At 37.5% G+C, this 16,878-nt stretch overlaps 2 protein-coding genes across 5 annotated transcripts in view; one reads left to right on the top strand and one right to left on the bottom strand.

Moving 5' to 3' along the window:
• The window catches only part of LOC113770074 (gluconokinase-like), a 40,888-nt gene extending 37,767 nt beyond the window's left edge, over nucleotides 1-3,121 (top strand). Inside the window, exons 1-6 of one of the 4 annotated variants that reach the window (XM_027314425.1) lie at nucleotides 36-325; nucleotides 676-811; nucleotides 1,233-1,367; nucleotides 1,517-1,559; nucleotides 2,247-2,326; nucleotides 2,415-3,121. In XM_027314425.1, coding sequence (XP_027170226.1) covers nucleotides 1,349-1,367; nucleotides 1,517-1,559; nucleotides 2,247-2,326; nucleotides 2,415-2,845 — 573 coding nt within the window. In that variant the 5' untranslated portion in view covers nucleotides 36-325; nucleotides 676-811; nucleotides 1,233-1,348 and the 3' untranslated portion in view covers nucleotides 2,846-3,121. The other 3 variants (XM_027314426.1, XM_027314427.1, XM_027314424.1) reach the window with 3 other exon arrangements.
• A 10,399-nt stretch (nucleotides 3,122-13,520) lies between these two features.
• Nucleotides 13,521-16,100, bottom strand: LOC113772070 (indole-3-acetic acid-amido synthetase GH3.6). The gene is made up of 3 exons (XM_027316607.1): nucleotides 15,637-16,100; nucleotides 14,487-15,415; nucleotides 13,521-14,337 (listed from the first exon to the last, which is right to left on the bottom strand). Exons 1-3 carry the CDS (start codon nucleotides 15,984-15,986, stop codon nucleotides 13,748-13,750), a joined length of 1,869 nt encoding a protein of 622 aa, XP_027172408.1. The 5' UTR covers nucleotides 15,987-16,100; the 3' UTR covers nucleotides 13,521-13,747.
• Nucleotides 16,101-16,878: the final 778 nt, after the last annotated feature.

Raw genomic sequence — 16,878 nt, 5'->3', positions numbered from 1 at the left:
GAGAGGGATTTTGGTTTTGGGGAATGTTTATTTTGATCAAAAGAATGTATGCAGATATTAATGTGGGTTTGATGTGGGAGACAGAGACAGTAATGCAAATCTTTGACCGCTACTTTCACCCCCCCGGATATTTTATTTTATTTTGTTTTGTTTTTATACGTTTATTAAAAAAATTTTAACATCTCGAGGAAATGTCAAGGAATTTTATACTGCCACCGAATTTGCTCCCCCCGCAAAGATCAATTTTAGAAAAGAGTGGCCGGGCAACCCTCCGAAACCACCTTCGCAATCCCTGCTCTTCCAATCTTGTCTGCCATATTTCCAGGTTTTCATTCTCTAAATTTTCAATAGTAACTCTCTATTTTTCTCATGCACAGAGATGAAGCATGGAGTATTTTCATACTATGCTAAAGATGGTAACTTCAAAGTCATGAACACACATACAGCTCTCTAAATCGTTACTACTATTTTATATCGTTAGGAATTTTAAAAATTGAAAAAAATTAGTAAATAAGAGTTATCTGTAATTTTATTTGGGAAGATAATAGTACTAATTAAGAGCAGTCAGTCTATAACAAAGCCAACACATTCTTATTTTCCGTCTTATCTTTATTAAAAAAAAAAAAGAAAAAAAAAAAGAAGAAGCTCGTGCAGCACTAATTGAGGTAAATACAGGATGTACGGCCTGGATTTGGGTGGTTGGTGGCCGGTGGACAAGTTCGATCGTTCTTCCTCCTACTACTGCTGCGCTCAAACGTCTGACACGGCAGTACCAGCAAATATTTATCATCACCAATAGGCAATAGCCCAGGTAAGTTATTAATAAAACGCCGGAAAGCCAATAACAAAACCTAAAGAAAAAAAATTCTGCAAAATCATCTAACCTTTTTCTTTATTGTTGTTTTGTTGGCTGCTTTGGTATATTAGACCGCCGACGAGTAAGTACAGTTTTCAATTGTAATTGATTGCTGTCTTTCAAATTCTTCTCAGCTCTTTTAATGTGATTGTTAGCACTTAAAGCTCTTGGATCATTCGTAAATCTTCTTGTTTAACGTCTCTGGTCTTTAGGCTCAGATGCTCGTTCTTTAGTTTTGGCTGTTAACTCGTTTGGGTTGTCAACTTTCAGTCAAAGCTTAATGGTAATCTTGGGGAGAATAATTAATGAGAATGCCCAATGAAGTATTACGCGGAAATGTCCTATCTTTTTTAATTTTCTTCGACACTATGTATAGGGGCATTTCTTGAGGAAGCAGTGTTTGGTAAAGATGTCAAATGGGCTTCTGATTTTTGTATCTGTTTTCATGAGCTGAAGCCCCCCCCAAGATTATCTATTCTGATCTGCGCAGATATGGCACCGGATTGGAAAGGTAGTTCTTGGCTTCTACGTTTCACATCTTCTCTTTGACTTTGGGGATGATATCTATCGAAATCTGTTTATATCTAATCTGAATGTTCTGTTTCTTGTTCCTGTTTTATTATTTTTAATCAATTTCTGATGATGCATTCTGCTCCACAGGAAAAGCTATTGTCATAATGGGAGTTAGCGGTGCTGGGAAATCGTGAGTCTCAAACCTCAGTCAAAAGTTCTATTTGATTCCATTCTTTTTCACTAGTAGTACATCGTTAAATGTCTGTTTATCGATACAATCTTTTCTGAGGTATTAGTTGTTGTTGTTGATCTTTTCATGGCCGCAGAAGAATGGTATTGATCTTTCTGTTATAGTGAACTTTGAACTAGGAAGAATGGAAGTTTTACATGTCCTATAAATTGTGTCGCCATAGGAACCTACTTTTTCATTTAACAATTAGTAATATATCAAAAGTTGCAATATTTTCTAGGTTGTATTTCTGCATCTACGTAGTGTCCTGAAAGTTTCTCATTTAGGAAGAAAATGTAAATACTTCTGTTACATTTCCAAGTTTTTGTTTTTTTTTTTCCCTAAAGCAACAGCTAAACAATGGCACGAAAGTAGATTCTAGATGTTGCTCCAAGGCGTATTTACCTGGCTTTATTGGTTGCCCTGCTAAATTTTGTTGTGAAGTTACCAAGGTATACACTTTCAGCTCTATACTTCAGGACATTAGCCAACACCTGCTTCAGTCAACTAAAGGTTCCTTTGTTTCATGTTGCTTTTATGTAGACTACTAGATGAGTTGTTTAACTCTGGATATTTACGTCTTCACTGTGTTCCAGAAAACTAGTGTGATACTCATTTTCGATTGGTATTATTATTTTGCATTTGCAGAACCATTGGTCAGATGCTAGGTGAAGCTTTAAAATGCTGCTATATCGATGCTGATGATTACCATCCACAAGCTAACAGAGGTAATTCTTTCTGCCGGCATTTTGCCTGCCATGTCCACCTGTTTTGATTAGTGACAATATTGACCGGTGAAAATTGCATTAAAATCAGAAAAAATGAGAAATGGGATACCTCTATCTGAGGAAGATCGCATACCGTGGCTTGAAACACTGAGAGATGCCCTAAGAAGAAGTACAGGGAACGGAGGAACTGTAATCCTTGGTTGCTCAGCTCTACAAAAGCACTACAGAGAAATTCTTAGATCTGCAGACCCAAGTTATGAACCAGGTTCTTACATTTCTATAGTCAAATTTGTATTGTTGCATGCTCAGGCTGATGTGCTCGCTGCTCGGCTGGAGAAGAGAGCCGCAGAGGGGAAACATTTCATGCCCGCAAAGCTCTTGCAGTCCCAAATGGATTTGCTTCATATTGATGAATCTGAAGGTGTGCTTAAGGTTGATGCTACGCTAGAACCCCAGGCTATTGTGAATATCATCATACAAGCTTCGATCATCAAACCTCAGTCACAGCGAAGTCCTTGAATACTGCATTTGACCAGTTTTTCACAGGCCGTGGGATAAAGTGGTTACTACATTTATGACTGCCCCCAGGCAGATTCACTCTCCTTGTAATTTCAGAGAGTACCACAAAGTTGGATTTCTCTGTTAATCTCAACTATTTTGTTGTCTTAAAAGAAGATTTTGTCTTTTTTTTTTTTTAAAGAAGCTTTCTATCATGGAATAAGAAATGCACGATATACCGTGTTGTATTTGCACTTCCCTAATTGATCAAAGCGGTTAACTGCATTTGCTGTAGAATTTCTGGGAATTAGACAACTCAAAAGAATCTGTTTGGAGCAATTTGTTGTTTTGGTGTTTTGGAGGTGGGGGGAACAAAGAATCTCTCTTCTGATAGCTATTCGTATAAAGAGGATTTTGCGCTACTTATCAGCAATTTTTTGTTAAGCGCAGGAAGCATACAACCAAGTAAGTGTAGTTTTGGTTTCACGCCAACATTATTGAAAGATGACTTTGAAATGCTTTGGAAAGCAAAAAAGAAGACGAGGGATACAGAAGCCCCCTTCCCCCCCCCCCCCCTAGCACAACCTCGCCAAATAAGTGATTTTTTTTGTCTCACAGGACGGCAAGAACTCACGCACATAGTTAGATCAACACTCAGAGAGTCATCAAAGACAAGGGGGACCCACAAAGCAACCCGATTCAGCCAATTGGTGACCAAACGGATCACCTGTGAACCTTAAATCCAGAGTAACTATTCCACGATCTTTCGATGTGGGACGGGGCGAGATTTCATGGTTGAGTGCTAGCTTTTAAGTAAAAAAGTACACTATCTACAAATGAAATAAATAAAGAGGGTGAAAGAAACTTCACAGGCGAATTCGATGCGCTGGACATTGTCATTAACATGGATTGACCGGCCCATTAGGCACTCTGATTCCAGCGATTGTTACTTGGTCTGCTCCTGGTTTGGGTCTGGACCAAAAAAAGCTCGTGACGTTTGAGTTTGTCTATAGAATGGATACGTGAATCATCGAAAATTTTTTTTCCAGAAGCTGGGGTCCAAAATCATCTGTTTTTTCTTTTTTCTCAATTAAAATTTAATTAAGCTTGGATGTCACCACATTTTGGAGATAATTGCTTTTGAATCCTTAAATAAACAGCAGCATTTTTTGCCCTTTAATACTGAGACAAAAGACATCTGAGGAGGAAGGATTAATGATTAATCATGCCGCGCCATGCAAATTGCACCAGTTCGACCTGTTTCTTGATAATTCTGCAGCATATGTCACCGGCCAAAGATCTCATCTCACTCACTTACCCCTTGAAAAAGTCCAAATATTCCTTGTAAAATGTCTACATTCCACCAACTCCTTTAGCGTTAGAGGTTTGAGCATCGTTATCATCATGTATTATTAAACACAAGAAAGATATATATGTGTATATGTATAATCTCTCTCTCTCTCTGTCTCCTGCAGTTTATTCAAAATGGAAGTCTGCTGTGATTTCAGCAGCGGACTTTTGTGCATACCAAACACTTAACTAAACTTACAACCAACCAATTTATTAGCCAAACAACTCCTGACTTTGGCTAATAAATTAAATTAACGAGTTCCAATCGTAGCAGCAGTCAGCTGAAGCTGTCACAAAATGATCGAAGCAGGTTTTGATAACTACCCCTTGTGTAATAACTAAAGGAAAAATCTTTGAGTTGAGCCTACCAATACCATACACTTGTACAAACAGCTACCTAACAAGACCACAAAAGAGTCCTTGCCTTGATAACAGAACAGAACAGAGGCCTATTTCTTTCTTTATTTTAATGCCTTCTCTCTGTCAAACATAATTATTGTCTCAATTGCCACATTCTTTCCCTACATTTCTTATCCACTTCGATTTGATAACAAATTTAATTCGTGATCATGTCATTATCATGCATCATCATTGTGAAGACCTTTCATCGTATATTATTGCTTTAATTCTTCTTTCAAGTCTTTAGATTATCTCTGACACGAATAGAAAAACAGCTTGTCCGCTGCTATAGATGTTAGGAGTACATAATATAGATGCAGACTTCCCAATAGCTTCTCGTCACTTATCGGGATAACATTAACAAACTACAACTAAGGACCGACGTTGTCTTAGTCGTGCACCTTTTGCAGCATCAAATACTCTCTATCTTCTACGCGTCTGAATATCCTACACAGCTGACAGCACTCCATCACCTCACCCCCCAAAACAATTCATGGATACGTATTTATATGGGTATATACCATTGTTCACTTTCTTCTTTATTTGAGAAGAAAAGCTTGTTGTGGCATTTGTAGTCAAACAAGTTAATCTTTAACATGTTCTGGAAATGAAAAAAAAGAAAAAGAAAGGAAGTTAATTAATATTTATTATTAAGTTAAGAAAGTGTGTCTAAGCAATGGCAATGGTTTATCTAATAATACAGAAGGCAGCATTATTGTGTCACATATGACGCTATGTCACCTCAACAAGTTCATGCACATAACAACAACTAGTAATCGTAATGATATTTTTCTTCAGGATTAGAGGCCTAAATTATACTTTTGAAGCCGGAATTGCCTGTGATGCAACTGCTGTGGATGCAGCAGCATTTGCGACTGCTGGAGACAGCGTTTTCGGATGGGCCAACTGGGCCTCTCGCACAGGGCCCGACAAGCAAGCATAAAACAGAAAGCCCTCACGTGTGGGTGGGGCTTTTTAAGGTCGAGGCAAAGTCAACATTCTCTTTCGGGTAGGTCCAAGTTGCCGAAATCCAGTGTCTTTTTCGGGTACAACACGTGTGAAGTGACCCGGAGGGGGCTGCCTTGATACTTCGCGGTCACCCACGAATGTGGACATTTCACGTGATTTTATCATATTTTTAGCTAGAATCCGGGCTTTTGGTTGAGTGGTTCTTAACTAATCCGTCACTAATTTATGAGCTAGTAATAAATTTCTGTGTTTATCGTTCCATGCATTGTCTATTCTTCGGGGGTCCGAATGTTTCAAAAGATTTAGGTCCTACAAATTGATTTGATTTAATCAATTGACAATTAAATACGTCATCGTTTCTTCAGTCACATGTAATTTGATCATGCATGTATCCCTCAAAGGAGCCATCTTTGCGAATCAAGCACAGAATTAGAAGAGGAGACATGGAGGAGGGTGATCGAAGTGAAGACTGGCCTTTTGATATATATATATATATGTATATGTATGTATTCCTATGAACCTTTTTAAATTAAGCACCACCGGCAGAGCGCTTATGAGTTCTTAATGCCATTTTGACAATTATTTATTGGGAGTGAGAGTAGTGACAAAATTTTCGCAGCTGCACGTTGATTTGGAATTCATGTTGGAGGATCGTTCTAATCAGAAATCCTAATCCTCCACGCGGATTCGAATCTGTCAGTGTCCAAAATCTCCAATTCAAAGAATTGTTTGGTTTTGGATCCAAGTCAAATCATGAATACCTCTTTTTGTCTCAGCCAGCGCCCCATAATAATTGGAGCCTCAAGTCACTTCGTGCAGTGCACATGCCGATTGCTTATCAGACCTGGTGAAATCGGAAAATCAATTGCTGCTTCCCAATCATCAACTCTCTCTCTCTGTAATTTTACCCTTTCTCAAGGAATCAACTCCCCGACTTATTAGTCAGTCAGTCAGTTAGTTAGTCACTTATGTTCACCGTCTTCCCTTTTATACATATATATATATATGACACATGACACACACACATGTGATGTGAGCTGAAGAAATTATTTATAATCTCATATACTAATAAAACAATCAGATCGGATAAAACAAACAAGAGGGATAGATTTTCAGTTCAATCATCATAAATATGTTTGGTTGTTCATGTTCTAATTTGTGCTGTATGCAAATATATATTCAGTGGATAATAATTGCAATCATAGTCCGGTCCACGCAGAGCAAAACCACGAGTCCACGTTTGAGTAATTAATTAGATATATCCAAATCAAGTTAGGCTAATTTTGACTCATATCTTGCCTTACGCGCATGCTGTTTGTTATTCATGGCCAATTGAGATTATGAATCAATTAATTATCCTTGGCAGATGGCCCTTTTTAATTTGGACCATCGATCGATACCCATTCTTTTGATTATTATTTTTAAAAAAAAAAAAATTGTGGAAAAGAACATAGTAGTATTATTTTCTTTAGTCTTAAATTAGGGTATGTTCATCCCATTATTAATTGCTGAAGAAAGACTCTGATCAAACTGTCTCAGCACATAAACTTTAATTATTTTTTGACGCGCAACTACGGATAATGTGGTGGTATTTTTTTACGCAGAAATCGTTGTCCGCCTGACCAACCATGAATGCAGGAGGGGTCAGCTTTAGTTCAGGAGGTAGGATGCAGAAATGAGAGGGAGCTTCTTATTATTGCTGTTGTCACTATTCACCAGCGTCGCCTTCTAAGTCACCTTCATGGTTGGGTGGACTGTCTCCAAAAGCAGAACTCAGTTTCACTATCACTCTTTTAAAGTTTTTCCATCTCTTGTTTTCTGGTTTCAAGTCTTTCTCAATCGCCTTCAGAAAAAACTCCACTTTCGGTCACCATTATTGCCCAAATATATCACGGATATTATTAATGCATATATGACCTCCAACACCTCTCTGCCTCTCTCTATCATGCATGCTTTTGTAATTCAACGGACCAAACACTCTCGCTATGAGTGATTATTAATTGAGGTTTTGTCCAATTATTAACTTCGATTTCCAAAGAGGATGCCATTTCTTACCAACTTCAGTGATTTGCCATCTCCAATTCAATTAACTGGAGTATTTCAGAAAAGCACATTGGCATACGCAAATTAAAGTGAGAAAGGACACGTTCTCGTTGACTTAATTAAGAGGTGCATTATGATCATTTGATCAGGCAACTTATGAACATATATATATATATGTATGTATGGGTGTGGATTGAAAGGATGGCTTTTTTTAAGTGTTGCAGTACTTGTCAAGTAAAGAGAGGACAGGCGTTAAAGAATGAATGATGCATGGGTTCCAACTCCAAGTATATACGAGCAACACTTAATTGAATCACCTCACAACGTTGTAAAACTAAACTGCATGTTCATTATCTCATGAATAATAATAGTAGGATTAGCGGTTATGTTCTTTCTGATGGAAACCCTGAGCAAGATCTCAACTCAGTAGAAGACACCGATAATGCATGGATAGACTTCTCTTTTTACGCAGGAATTCTATCAACTCGACAATGATGCACAGACGCGGCATTCTTCAAACAATTTCAATTAAGGAAATGATTTCAAATGTCCTGGACGATTGTTGATACACACACTTTTCGAAGAAACATCTTATCTTGTATTTGATCATACGGAACATCATATAACAACAATCTTTCTACAATGAAGACTCTTGACGTACCCTGCAACTATGTGATGCGCGCAGTAATTAACACAACTCAGCTCAGATGTTGGATTGTGTCAGACAATTTGCATGCTCGGGTATGATTGGTTCAAGAGTTCACTTGACTCCATTTCGTATCAAGTACTAAATGAATTTGAGCTGCTTAAATTAAAGAACGGATGCCACCGTTAATACATTTAGTATTCATTTTTTTTTAGCCAATCATATATATAGAAATATACTAATAATTATTATCCTCTCGTACATTTATATACTTTTCCTACTTAATCTTACCTACCTTTCTTTATATTTATTTATTTTTTCTAATTAATTTCATATTTTAAAATATATAACACCTGAAATATATTTTAACCGATGTTAGACAAATCGTAAATTAAGACCCCGTTTGGATTGCATTTTTCTGAATTTTTTGTAGAAAAATTATTGTAGCGATTTGATATATGTGAGATAAAAAGACGATAAGAAAATGTGTTCAACGAAAACGAAACAATTTTTCTGAGAAAAATAGCAATCCAAATCGTAATCAAACTCATATCGAGTAATTGGATTGCTTGAGACTCGCGTGTTTTTCCACCCTACAACTCAAGATGTCTCGCCAATTCCAATTTGCGCCCTAATTAAAATATTTATAGATTCGTCATCCTTAGTATATAAAATTGGAGCTAGATAATTTTGACTGAGGACGAAGACAAGAAAGGAGCATTTGAGAAATAGAAGAGTGAACTTAGACGAAGCATCAAAGAGCCCAGAAGGAAAGCCAAGAGCAATAACACAGTAGAAAAATGGGGTGTGGAGAAGACGAGCCCACGTGGATTCCTGTTTTGTGATTGGGTGATTTGTTTCAGGGGCCAATCATGCATCCGCCTCACCCTTTGTTCTTTAGCCATATCAGGAGTCAGGAGTCGGGTACCAAGGCGAAAGAGGGAGAACTAAAGGGAGACGTCAGGTCAACGATTACACGTGGCGGAATTTTAGACCTGGTCCCCCGCAAAGACTCAGCTCCAGCTGAACATTTTTTTTCCGGATTTTACGCCTCCTAGGGAATCCCAATTGCTTGGTTTGCGGACCCCACAGACAAAGGGATCTTTGGTTACGTGGAGTGGTCTCCATTTCCTGTAAGTCTTCCTCGTTTTGGATTTATTATTGCTCCAATTTCTACTTACCACTTGCCACCACCACCACTGCCTTGGATTTTTTTTTAGAGGTAATATATATATATATATATATACTTTGAAAATATACATATGTATGCAGATATCATTAATGAAATTAAGGTGAGGTGTTACATAAGTCTAACTGCAGTTGCAAGCTTATGAGCAAGATTAACATAGCAGGATTGACATGTTGTGTCTCTACTTTAACAAAATATACATTGGTATATCATTGGGGGTGTGCATAGTTGTATATATATATAATTGGTGTATACATATATATGTGTGTGTGTGTTTGTTTTCATACAAAAGTTGCTGATAAGTGATGGTAATTGAGTGTATTGCAAATTTCCACTGTTATTGTGACTCTTTTTTTTTTTCATTAACATTTAACATGTTTTTCCTTGAAAGTTAAATGTGTCTCCAAGAATTTGGACAGATGTTGAAAACTTGTTCTTCAAAAATTTCAAACACATTTTCTTTCTAAAAAAAATCCAATTCAAACTGACTCAAACACATTTGCCTAAAAAGATGATATTTTATAATCCTTTCTAAGAAAATGTTACTACTTTCTAAGTATATAGCTCGTAATGGCATAACAGTCACCTTCTACTGATCTTAGAAAAATAAAAACAATATTAAAAAAATCTATGATAAGATAAACACAATATGCGTCTGCAATTAACAAGACCATACATATATAGAGCTAATAATGTGTGTGCGTATATATGTATGTGTGTCTATATATATATGTATATAGAGTTATTGCATATCATATTCCAATAAAAGAAAAGGAAATACTAAATTTTTTTTTTCAAGAGCATGAATTATGTGTTGTTGAAATTAAACACAAATTATTACAATCCTTTTCCAAGTATATTGTCAACTCGACCCTAATTATTACAATTCTTTTGCTAGTCAAATCATAATTTTCTAAATTAAAATACATATAACTTGGATTTTCAGTTTACCCAGAAAGAGAAAAATGTTTTTGTGAATATTATAAACAAGATTAATCACTTGTCATTGTTCATAATCATATTTTTATCTCACGTATATTAAATCACACAAAGTATTATAATAATAATTTCAAATTATATTTCAAATAGTACTCTATCCAAACACACACAGTGTAAACATCCTCGGCTGCTTTAAGGAATTGAGTTTGGGAATGGAGACCTCAAAAATCTTGTTCAAGGAATAGAGCTCACCATCAATGAAGCATGATCCAAATAGCGTGAAGGAAGGAAGAAATATGTGGAAGTGAAATGATGAAGACAAAATGCAAATGATGGATGATTTTACAGTCGTTGCAAGTTTGCTTCAGTCACTACCGCTGCTACAGAGGCACCAAAACAAACACATCACTACAATTCAAAACCCACTCCCTCTTATCTTTCTACATCATCCTCCACATCAAAGCTTTAATCAGGATCCTTTCTCTGAACTTGTCCCTGCACATGTCTCTCTGCTTTTCCTCTCTGTGTTTTCAGAGCAGTGCCGTTTGTCTGAATGCCCTGCACATTGTGTTTTTTCCTTGTTTCTTTTTAACAAGGCAAATTGGGGAACATTTTCTGAATTAAAATCGATCATTATCTTATCCGTCCTTCACCTCTCTTATTTTCTTTTTTTTCTTTTCTTTTGTGTTCTGTCTTCTGCCTACACGTATGTCCTTCTGTCTTTCGAGGATTTTCTGCTTAAAATCGGGATTCAGGGCCAATTCCAGACGCCCCAGCGCCACAAATTCAAGAGAAGCTTTTCACTGTAAGTTCACAATTATCAGCTAAAAAAAAAAAATTTGAGACGTCGCTCTGGATCATGCTCTGTGTGTGTGTGCGTGTATTTTTTTTTTTTTTTTTAAAAAAAAACATTTTTTTGACAAACATCATAATAATAATAATAATAATAATTTACCATCTAGTTTGAGTATTACCGTGGTAAAACAAGGGTAAAGTAGATTACGAAGAAGCTTATTTGTCATTTTATTCTACCACCAGAAACTCTCCCGTTGGAGGATGTCACGACGACCATTCTTTTTTGCATCAACTTCTCACTACTGCTTAGACTTGTCTAATCGGAGAGGAATTATTCTTCATAACCCATGAGAAAATTGAATGGAGCAAAGAACATCAACGAGTTGGTATGAGATTTATGTCCCTAGTGGGATATCTTTTAGATGTTAACTAATCAATTCTTGTATTTTATCAGCAATGGTTGACTAGCACAACTACCCGACTCATTGCTATAACTTTACTTTTAGCAAATTGAAGAATTGTTTCTGCTGGCAATCCGTTTGTCTCCGTCTCCATCTCAAGCGAGACAATAATGGAGCCCAGCATCAAATTGTGAAGTGCAAGTATCAAACTACCTCGACCGGAAATGTTACATAAAATTTCCTTTCTACGTGACTTGATTGCCTCAGATTTTATATGCAATTTTTAGTCCGTTTTGATCCTGATACTCGAAACATCTCTTAGCTTCTTTTCCTCCTTCAATGGCAAGTATATTTTTGTTTACATTCATTTTTAACCGGCCAATTTCTTGCCATCATCAAGGGCTGTTTGAGTTCGATTAAGTTTGATGAATTTTTAAGCCGATCACAACATGCTCCCTCAACTTGACTTGAGCTAGGTTTAGATTGATTGAATGTGTCTAAATGTAGACTCAATTAACTTATGTGCACTCAACAAATTTTGAGTGGCCTTGATTCGTTTGCAGCCATACTACCATCTCTTATAGTAATAAAATAAACATTACAAAAGTAAGCTTGATAATTCGTATATCCAAAAATAACAAAGTCAATGTATAAATTACTAGTGCATGTTGAGCTCAAAATTCAGGAATTTAATAACATATGCTGTTGTTCAAGGCAACCCTAATTATTATTTACACAAAAAAAAAAGGAAAGAAAGAAAGAGAAAGAAAAGGGTAAAAAAGTATAGGTATGCTGTTCAAATCCTTAGCAACTTTGTGTGCTTCATTTCACAAGTCAGATCAATTCAATTTCTGAAAAGCATGATGCAATGCAAAATACTTGGTGCGGAATGGATTAGCTTATTGCCACCCTATCTTCGAAACAAGACTATTTTTTTATGGAATCATTTAGCTTATGGTGCCCTATTATTTCATTTCTGATAGGTGTCAAGCACTACACGTTAACGTAGGTTTGCCCCCCTCTTTGTTTTTGATATGAAGAGTTGGAAGCTTAGCATAAAAGCAGCAGTCTCATCCTAGCATTAAATCCACAAGTGAACACACTGAAATATCCTAAAGGGCAAACAAGAAAAGGAAACGAAAGAAAGAAAGCCATTAATTATCTCCCTTCAGTCTTACTTACATGCCATAGACAAATGGGCAATTGACACTTTATCCCAATAATAAGAACTACAGGAAAGTTTACGTACGCTATAACTTTCAATTAATTAATCATCTAAAGTCTTGGCCTTGGGTCCCCTGCTGAACAGGCTAGAGGACAGCTTTTTGTTCATAAATCTACTTTTAAGTAAAGAATTGACTGAAGTTTGAGGGCTATCTGAGTGTTAACAACGTTTCCAGTAACTAGAATACCAATGAATGAATTTCTCGAGTCTGAGCTGAATTATGAGGGACATAAAAGTTGGTTTGCTTTTCCTAAAAAGTAAAGGGTAAAAGGAAGGATTTTGAAAAGCAAATGAGGTATGCTTTCTATGCAGTTCTACTAGTACATAAGCTGCTCATGAGAGTTAAGTGGGCAGGATTCCTGGCTGGAAATAAGAAAACAATTCCCATGAAATTAATATGTTAAATTTCCAGCTAATGCAGCTGGCACCATCAGATGTGGTGCATATACCCAAAAGGAGTAAACTAAAATAACAAAAATATAGGTTCCGCTTTGGAACCATGCAGTCAACAGTGGGCCTGTTACTTGGATCATACTACTATAATTTCAGTGGAGCTACATTTTTTTTTTTTTTTTTTAACTAACCATCATGTGAACCAACCTAAAAAAAACACACACACACACACAATACTACACCTGTAAAGTACATCTGTTAAAATAATTTCTACGAGTTAAAAGCAGCATAATAAGAGTAAAATGCAAAATCGGAAGAAGGGCCTTCCTAGAACAAAAACTGCTTTATACAAGAGGTTAAATAAAATATCTATCATAATAAGGGAGCAGCAGTTAAAATTGAACAAAGATTCAAATAAACATTAAAATCATGGGGGTTTAACCTACACGGGGCTTTAGTTCCTAAGCACTAAGATGGATGATCACAAAACAGTTCTTTGTTTTTTTTGCTTAATTTTCAATTTGGGGAGGGGATATCCAAAGACAGCTACCAAGATGAGCGCTTCCAAGCTTCCTTATTTCACGTTGATATTCCACTTCTTATGACCAGCAACCCACTTGGGACATTTTGGACTGGAGTAGCTGGCCTTAACCCTCGAGTTCAAAAGTTCAACAATTGGTGCAAACTTGACGCAACGGGGAGTTTTATACTGATTAATTGAAGCTCCTAAGCTAAGGGCATGGTCCATAAGCTTATCAAATGTGCCAGCCTCCACAATCTTGATCTCAAGAGGGCCGATTGACTTGTCAGAAACACGACCCTGGCGGTAGACACTGTTGAGCGACTCCTCAACGGCCAGGCAACAGTCCTCAAAAACTGAAGGAGGAATTGGGGTCGAGCCATTCAGGCTAAGCTCCCAGAAAAGAACATAATGTCCAGGAATTGTAGTGGTATCAGCATAGCTAGTGTAATCTGTCACCCGGGCATCAAACGGGACCAAATGGCTCACTGCATTTTTCACTGCATTTTGTAGCTCAACCTCATCAGTCTTATCAGTATCAATGCTTAAGACCACATTCTTGCGGCATATGAAGTTGAATTGAGGGGCCTTGTTCTTGAATCCAGCAACCCTTAGTACATCTCCCACTCTATACCGATAAAGGCCTGAATGATTGAGCCCCACCCACCCAAAAAAGAAAAAAGAAAAAAAGAAAAGGTTAGGATAATAGGATTGCCATTTTGAAAACATACAGGCTTGAGAGTATTTTAAACATAGTCTTCTTATTAGGATTAAAATATGAACAGAATATTACCTGCATAAGTGGTGACAACAAGCTCGTACTCCTGTCCAAGCTTAACATCAGCGAGATCAACCAGTTCCTGTTTCTCCTTCCCATTGAGGGATTTCGGCATGGATATACAATTTGTAACGCCATTGTTTCTGTCAACCGGCAAGAATTCGAAATATCCCACGGTGGGAATGAGGGTATAGGAAACTTCGCTTGGCTTGCAAAGAGGGTTGAGATTGACACCTAAAAAGCACTCTGAAGAAGCATACCTGGTGCAAACAAGAGGTAGGCCATTGCTATAGTAATCCAGAGTTGGTATGTACTGTGACATGGTCCCAGTCACGATAACATCAATATACTTGGTGTTTGGCCACAACCTAGTAATAATCCCTTGCCAAGACTCCATCCCACATTCCCCCTCGATGAATTCAGCAAGTTGTGGGTCAGGCTTTAGAATTTTCATCACTGCTTCCCTCACAGACGGGTCAGTAATTTGTGGGTTTAGAGTTCCAGTTCGGATATCATTGCACAGAAGTGACCAATGCTTTTCAAGAAAACGGATTGCTCGGATGAAACCCGAGGCAAAAACAGCACCAACCCGGAGGACCTCTTTGTTTAGGCACAACCCACAAAGCATTTGGGAATACATGCTCTGATAAGAGTCAGGGCACAAGATGGTCTCGTTTGGGCTAGTATAGTTCGTGTAAGGGTCAAAAGACCTGTTCTTAAAGTGGGAACTTTTGTAGTAACTAGTTAAAACAGGATGAGCCACTAGCCCACCTGGGGTCTTAACCTCAGATTTGATAAACACGAAATACATTCCTTTGCTTCTCTCTAGTCCGGGAACAAATTGACTCATCACAGGCATCAGAAGATTGTAAAGCAATGATCTCCTTTCTAGTTCTTCCTCAGTTGTAGGCATCAATTTCCTCTCTCCACCAGATGTCCCAGAACTGTATAGAAAAAAGAAATTAGATACATATGTAATATGTAATGATAAGAGGTAGATACTATAAGAGACAACTCATTTTTTTCAGAATAAAAGGAGAAAAAAAAAAGGAAAAAGAAAGAAAGGAATACTGGCAAAAAAGAATATGTTAAAGCACATGCAAGAAGAATGACACAAGTCACATGACCAAAAACAGTGCATTAGTTACAGAAAAGAAAAACAAACCTTGTCAAGAACTCGGAGATGGGCTGTGAACAGATGATATGAGACTTGTCCCCATTAGCAATACGGTTAACATCAGGCTGAATATCCTCGTAAGTGGTGACAGGCATGATTTTCTTGAAAGTTTCTCTATCAGTCTGACCATTAAGGCCATGTCTTTTTAAGCACTCGACATGGGCATTCCTAGACAAGATTTCAGCAAGAACCCTTTTTTGGACCTCGTCAGCGTTAGCGGTGACTTCTTCAATAAACTGAAGAAATTTCTTGTTTTTCTCCTCAGCAACACTGTAGATAGTGTTAGCGTCGTCGTGAGCATGAGCATAAGCCCCCTCATCTTTTGGTGCCTCAGGCATATTGATTGCTCTTGTGGTAGGAAAAGAAATACTGGCAAATTGGTGACAGAGAAAATAACTATGAAAGGAAGGAGGGAGGAGTGAGGGACGGAGGACAAGAGTTTCTTCCTTTGCTGGCTGTTCCGGGTATGGGGTGTGTGGGGGAGAAGGGAAGAGAAGAGGGGGGTTTATATAGAGAAATGGCAACGGGAACGGGGTGATGTGGTCCACTTACATAGCGTTTAAAAGTGCAAAGGAAGAAAAAAAATGCAAAATGGCCAAATGGGAGGGGATGCGAGAGGACTGAGGAGGGAGGGGAAAGGGGGAGGGCCGGGGGTGGTGCTCGAATGCCTTTGATAGTGAGAGAGTAACATGGGCCTTTGTGGCATTTGTGTTTTCCATTTCGGAACATTGCCTTTATGACTCACGAAGACGTGAAACTTTCATGCTTCATATAATTTGTCTGTCACAATTCTAGCAGTCTACCAAGTAGTACCATTTTCTTGCTTTCTTGCATTTTCATTTAATAGCCGTAGTTGAGGTTAATTTCATTGAATCTATCTCCTTGTTAATTTGTCCATGGTGCTGCTAGTAAAGCAATTTCTAACCCTAAAAGTGAATTTTAAGCTATTTTTCTGGAAGGCGAATCACTAATAACCGGATTTTACCTGGAAGAAGACTGTTCTTGATCCCAAAAGATGATGCTTTGTCACTATGTGAGTGTCTAAATTTGCTATACTGTATTAATAAATTCGCTATATTCGTTATCTCATTTCACTAATCTATTATGCAAATTTTTTTTTTTTTATAACAACATCACCGAGCCAACAACTGTCAAGCAGGACCCGATTGCTATTTGCTACCCAATTTTCAGAAAATGAACAGTAGAATTTAGGCATCTTAAGTCCGTCTC

Source organism: Coffea eugenioides, chromosome 5 (assembly GCF_003713205.1).
Source record: "Coffea eugenioides isolate CCC68of chromosome 5, Ceug_1.0, whole genome shotgun sequence".
NCBI classification, from domain to species: Eukaryota; Viridiplantae; Streptophyta; class Magnoliopsida; order Gentianales; family Rubiaceae; genus Coffea; species Coffea eugenioides.
The sequence above is the reverse complement of the archived record's forward strand: the minus strand, read 5'-3'. Positions and strand labels throughout refer to the sequence as shown.

Bases quoted from the DNA above. Each gene is read 5' to 3' on its own strand.
- LOC113772070 (XM_027316607.1), bottom strand. From the start codon at position 15,986: ATGCCTGAGGCACCAAAAGATGAGGGGGCTTATGCTCATGCTCACGAC. The intron at 15,416-15,636 runs GTTTGTTTTTCT...TTTTCTATACAG, and splicing joins ATCTCCGAGTTCTTGACAAG to TTCTGGGACATCTGGTGGAG. The intron at 14,338-14,486 runs GTAATATTCTGT...TCAATCATTCAG, and splicing joins TGTTGTCACCACTTATGCAG to GCCTTTATCGGTATAGAGTG.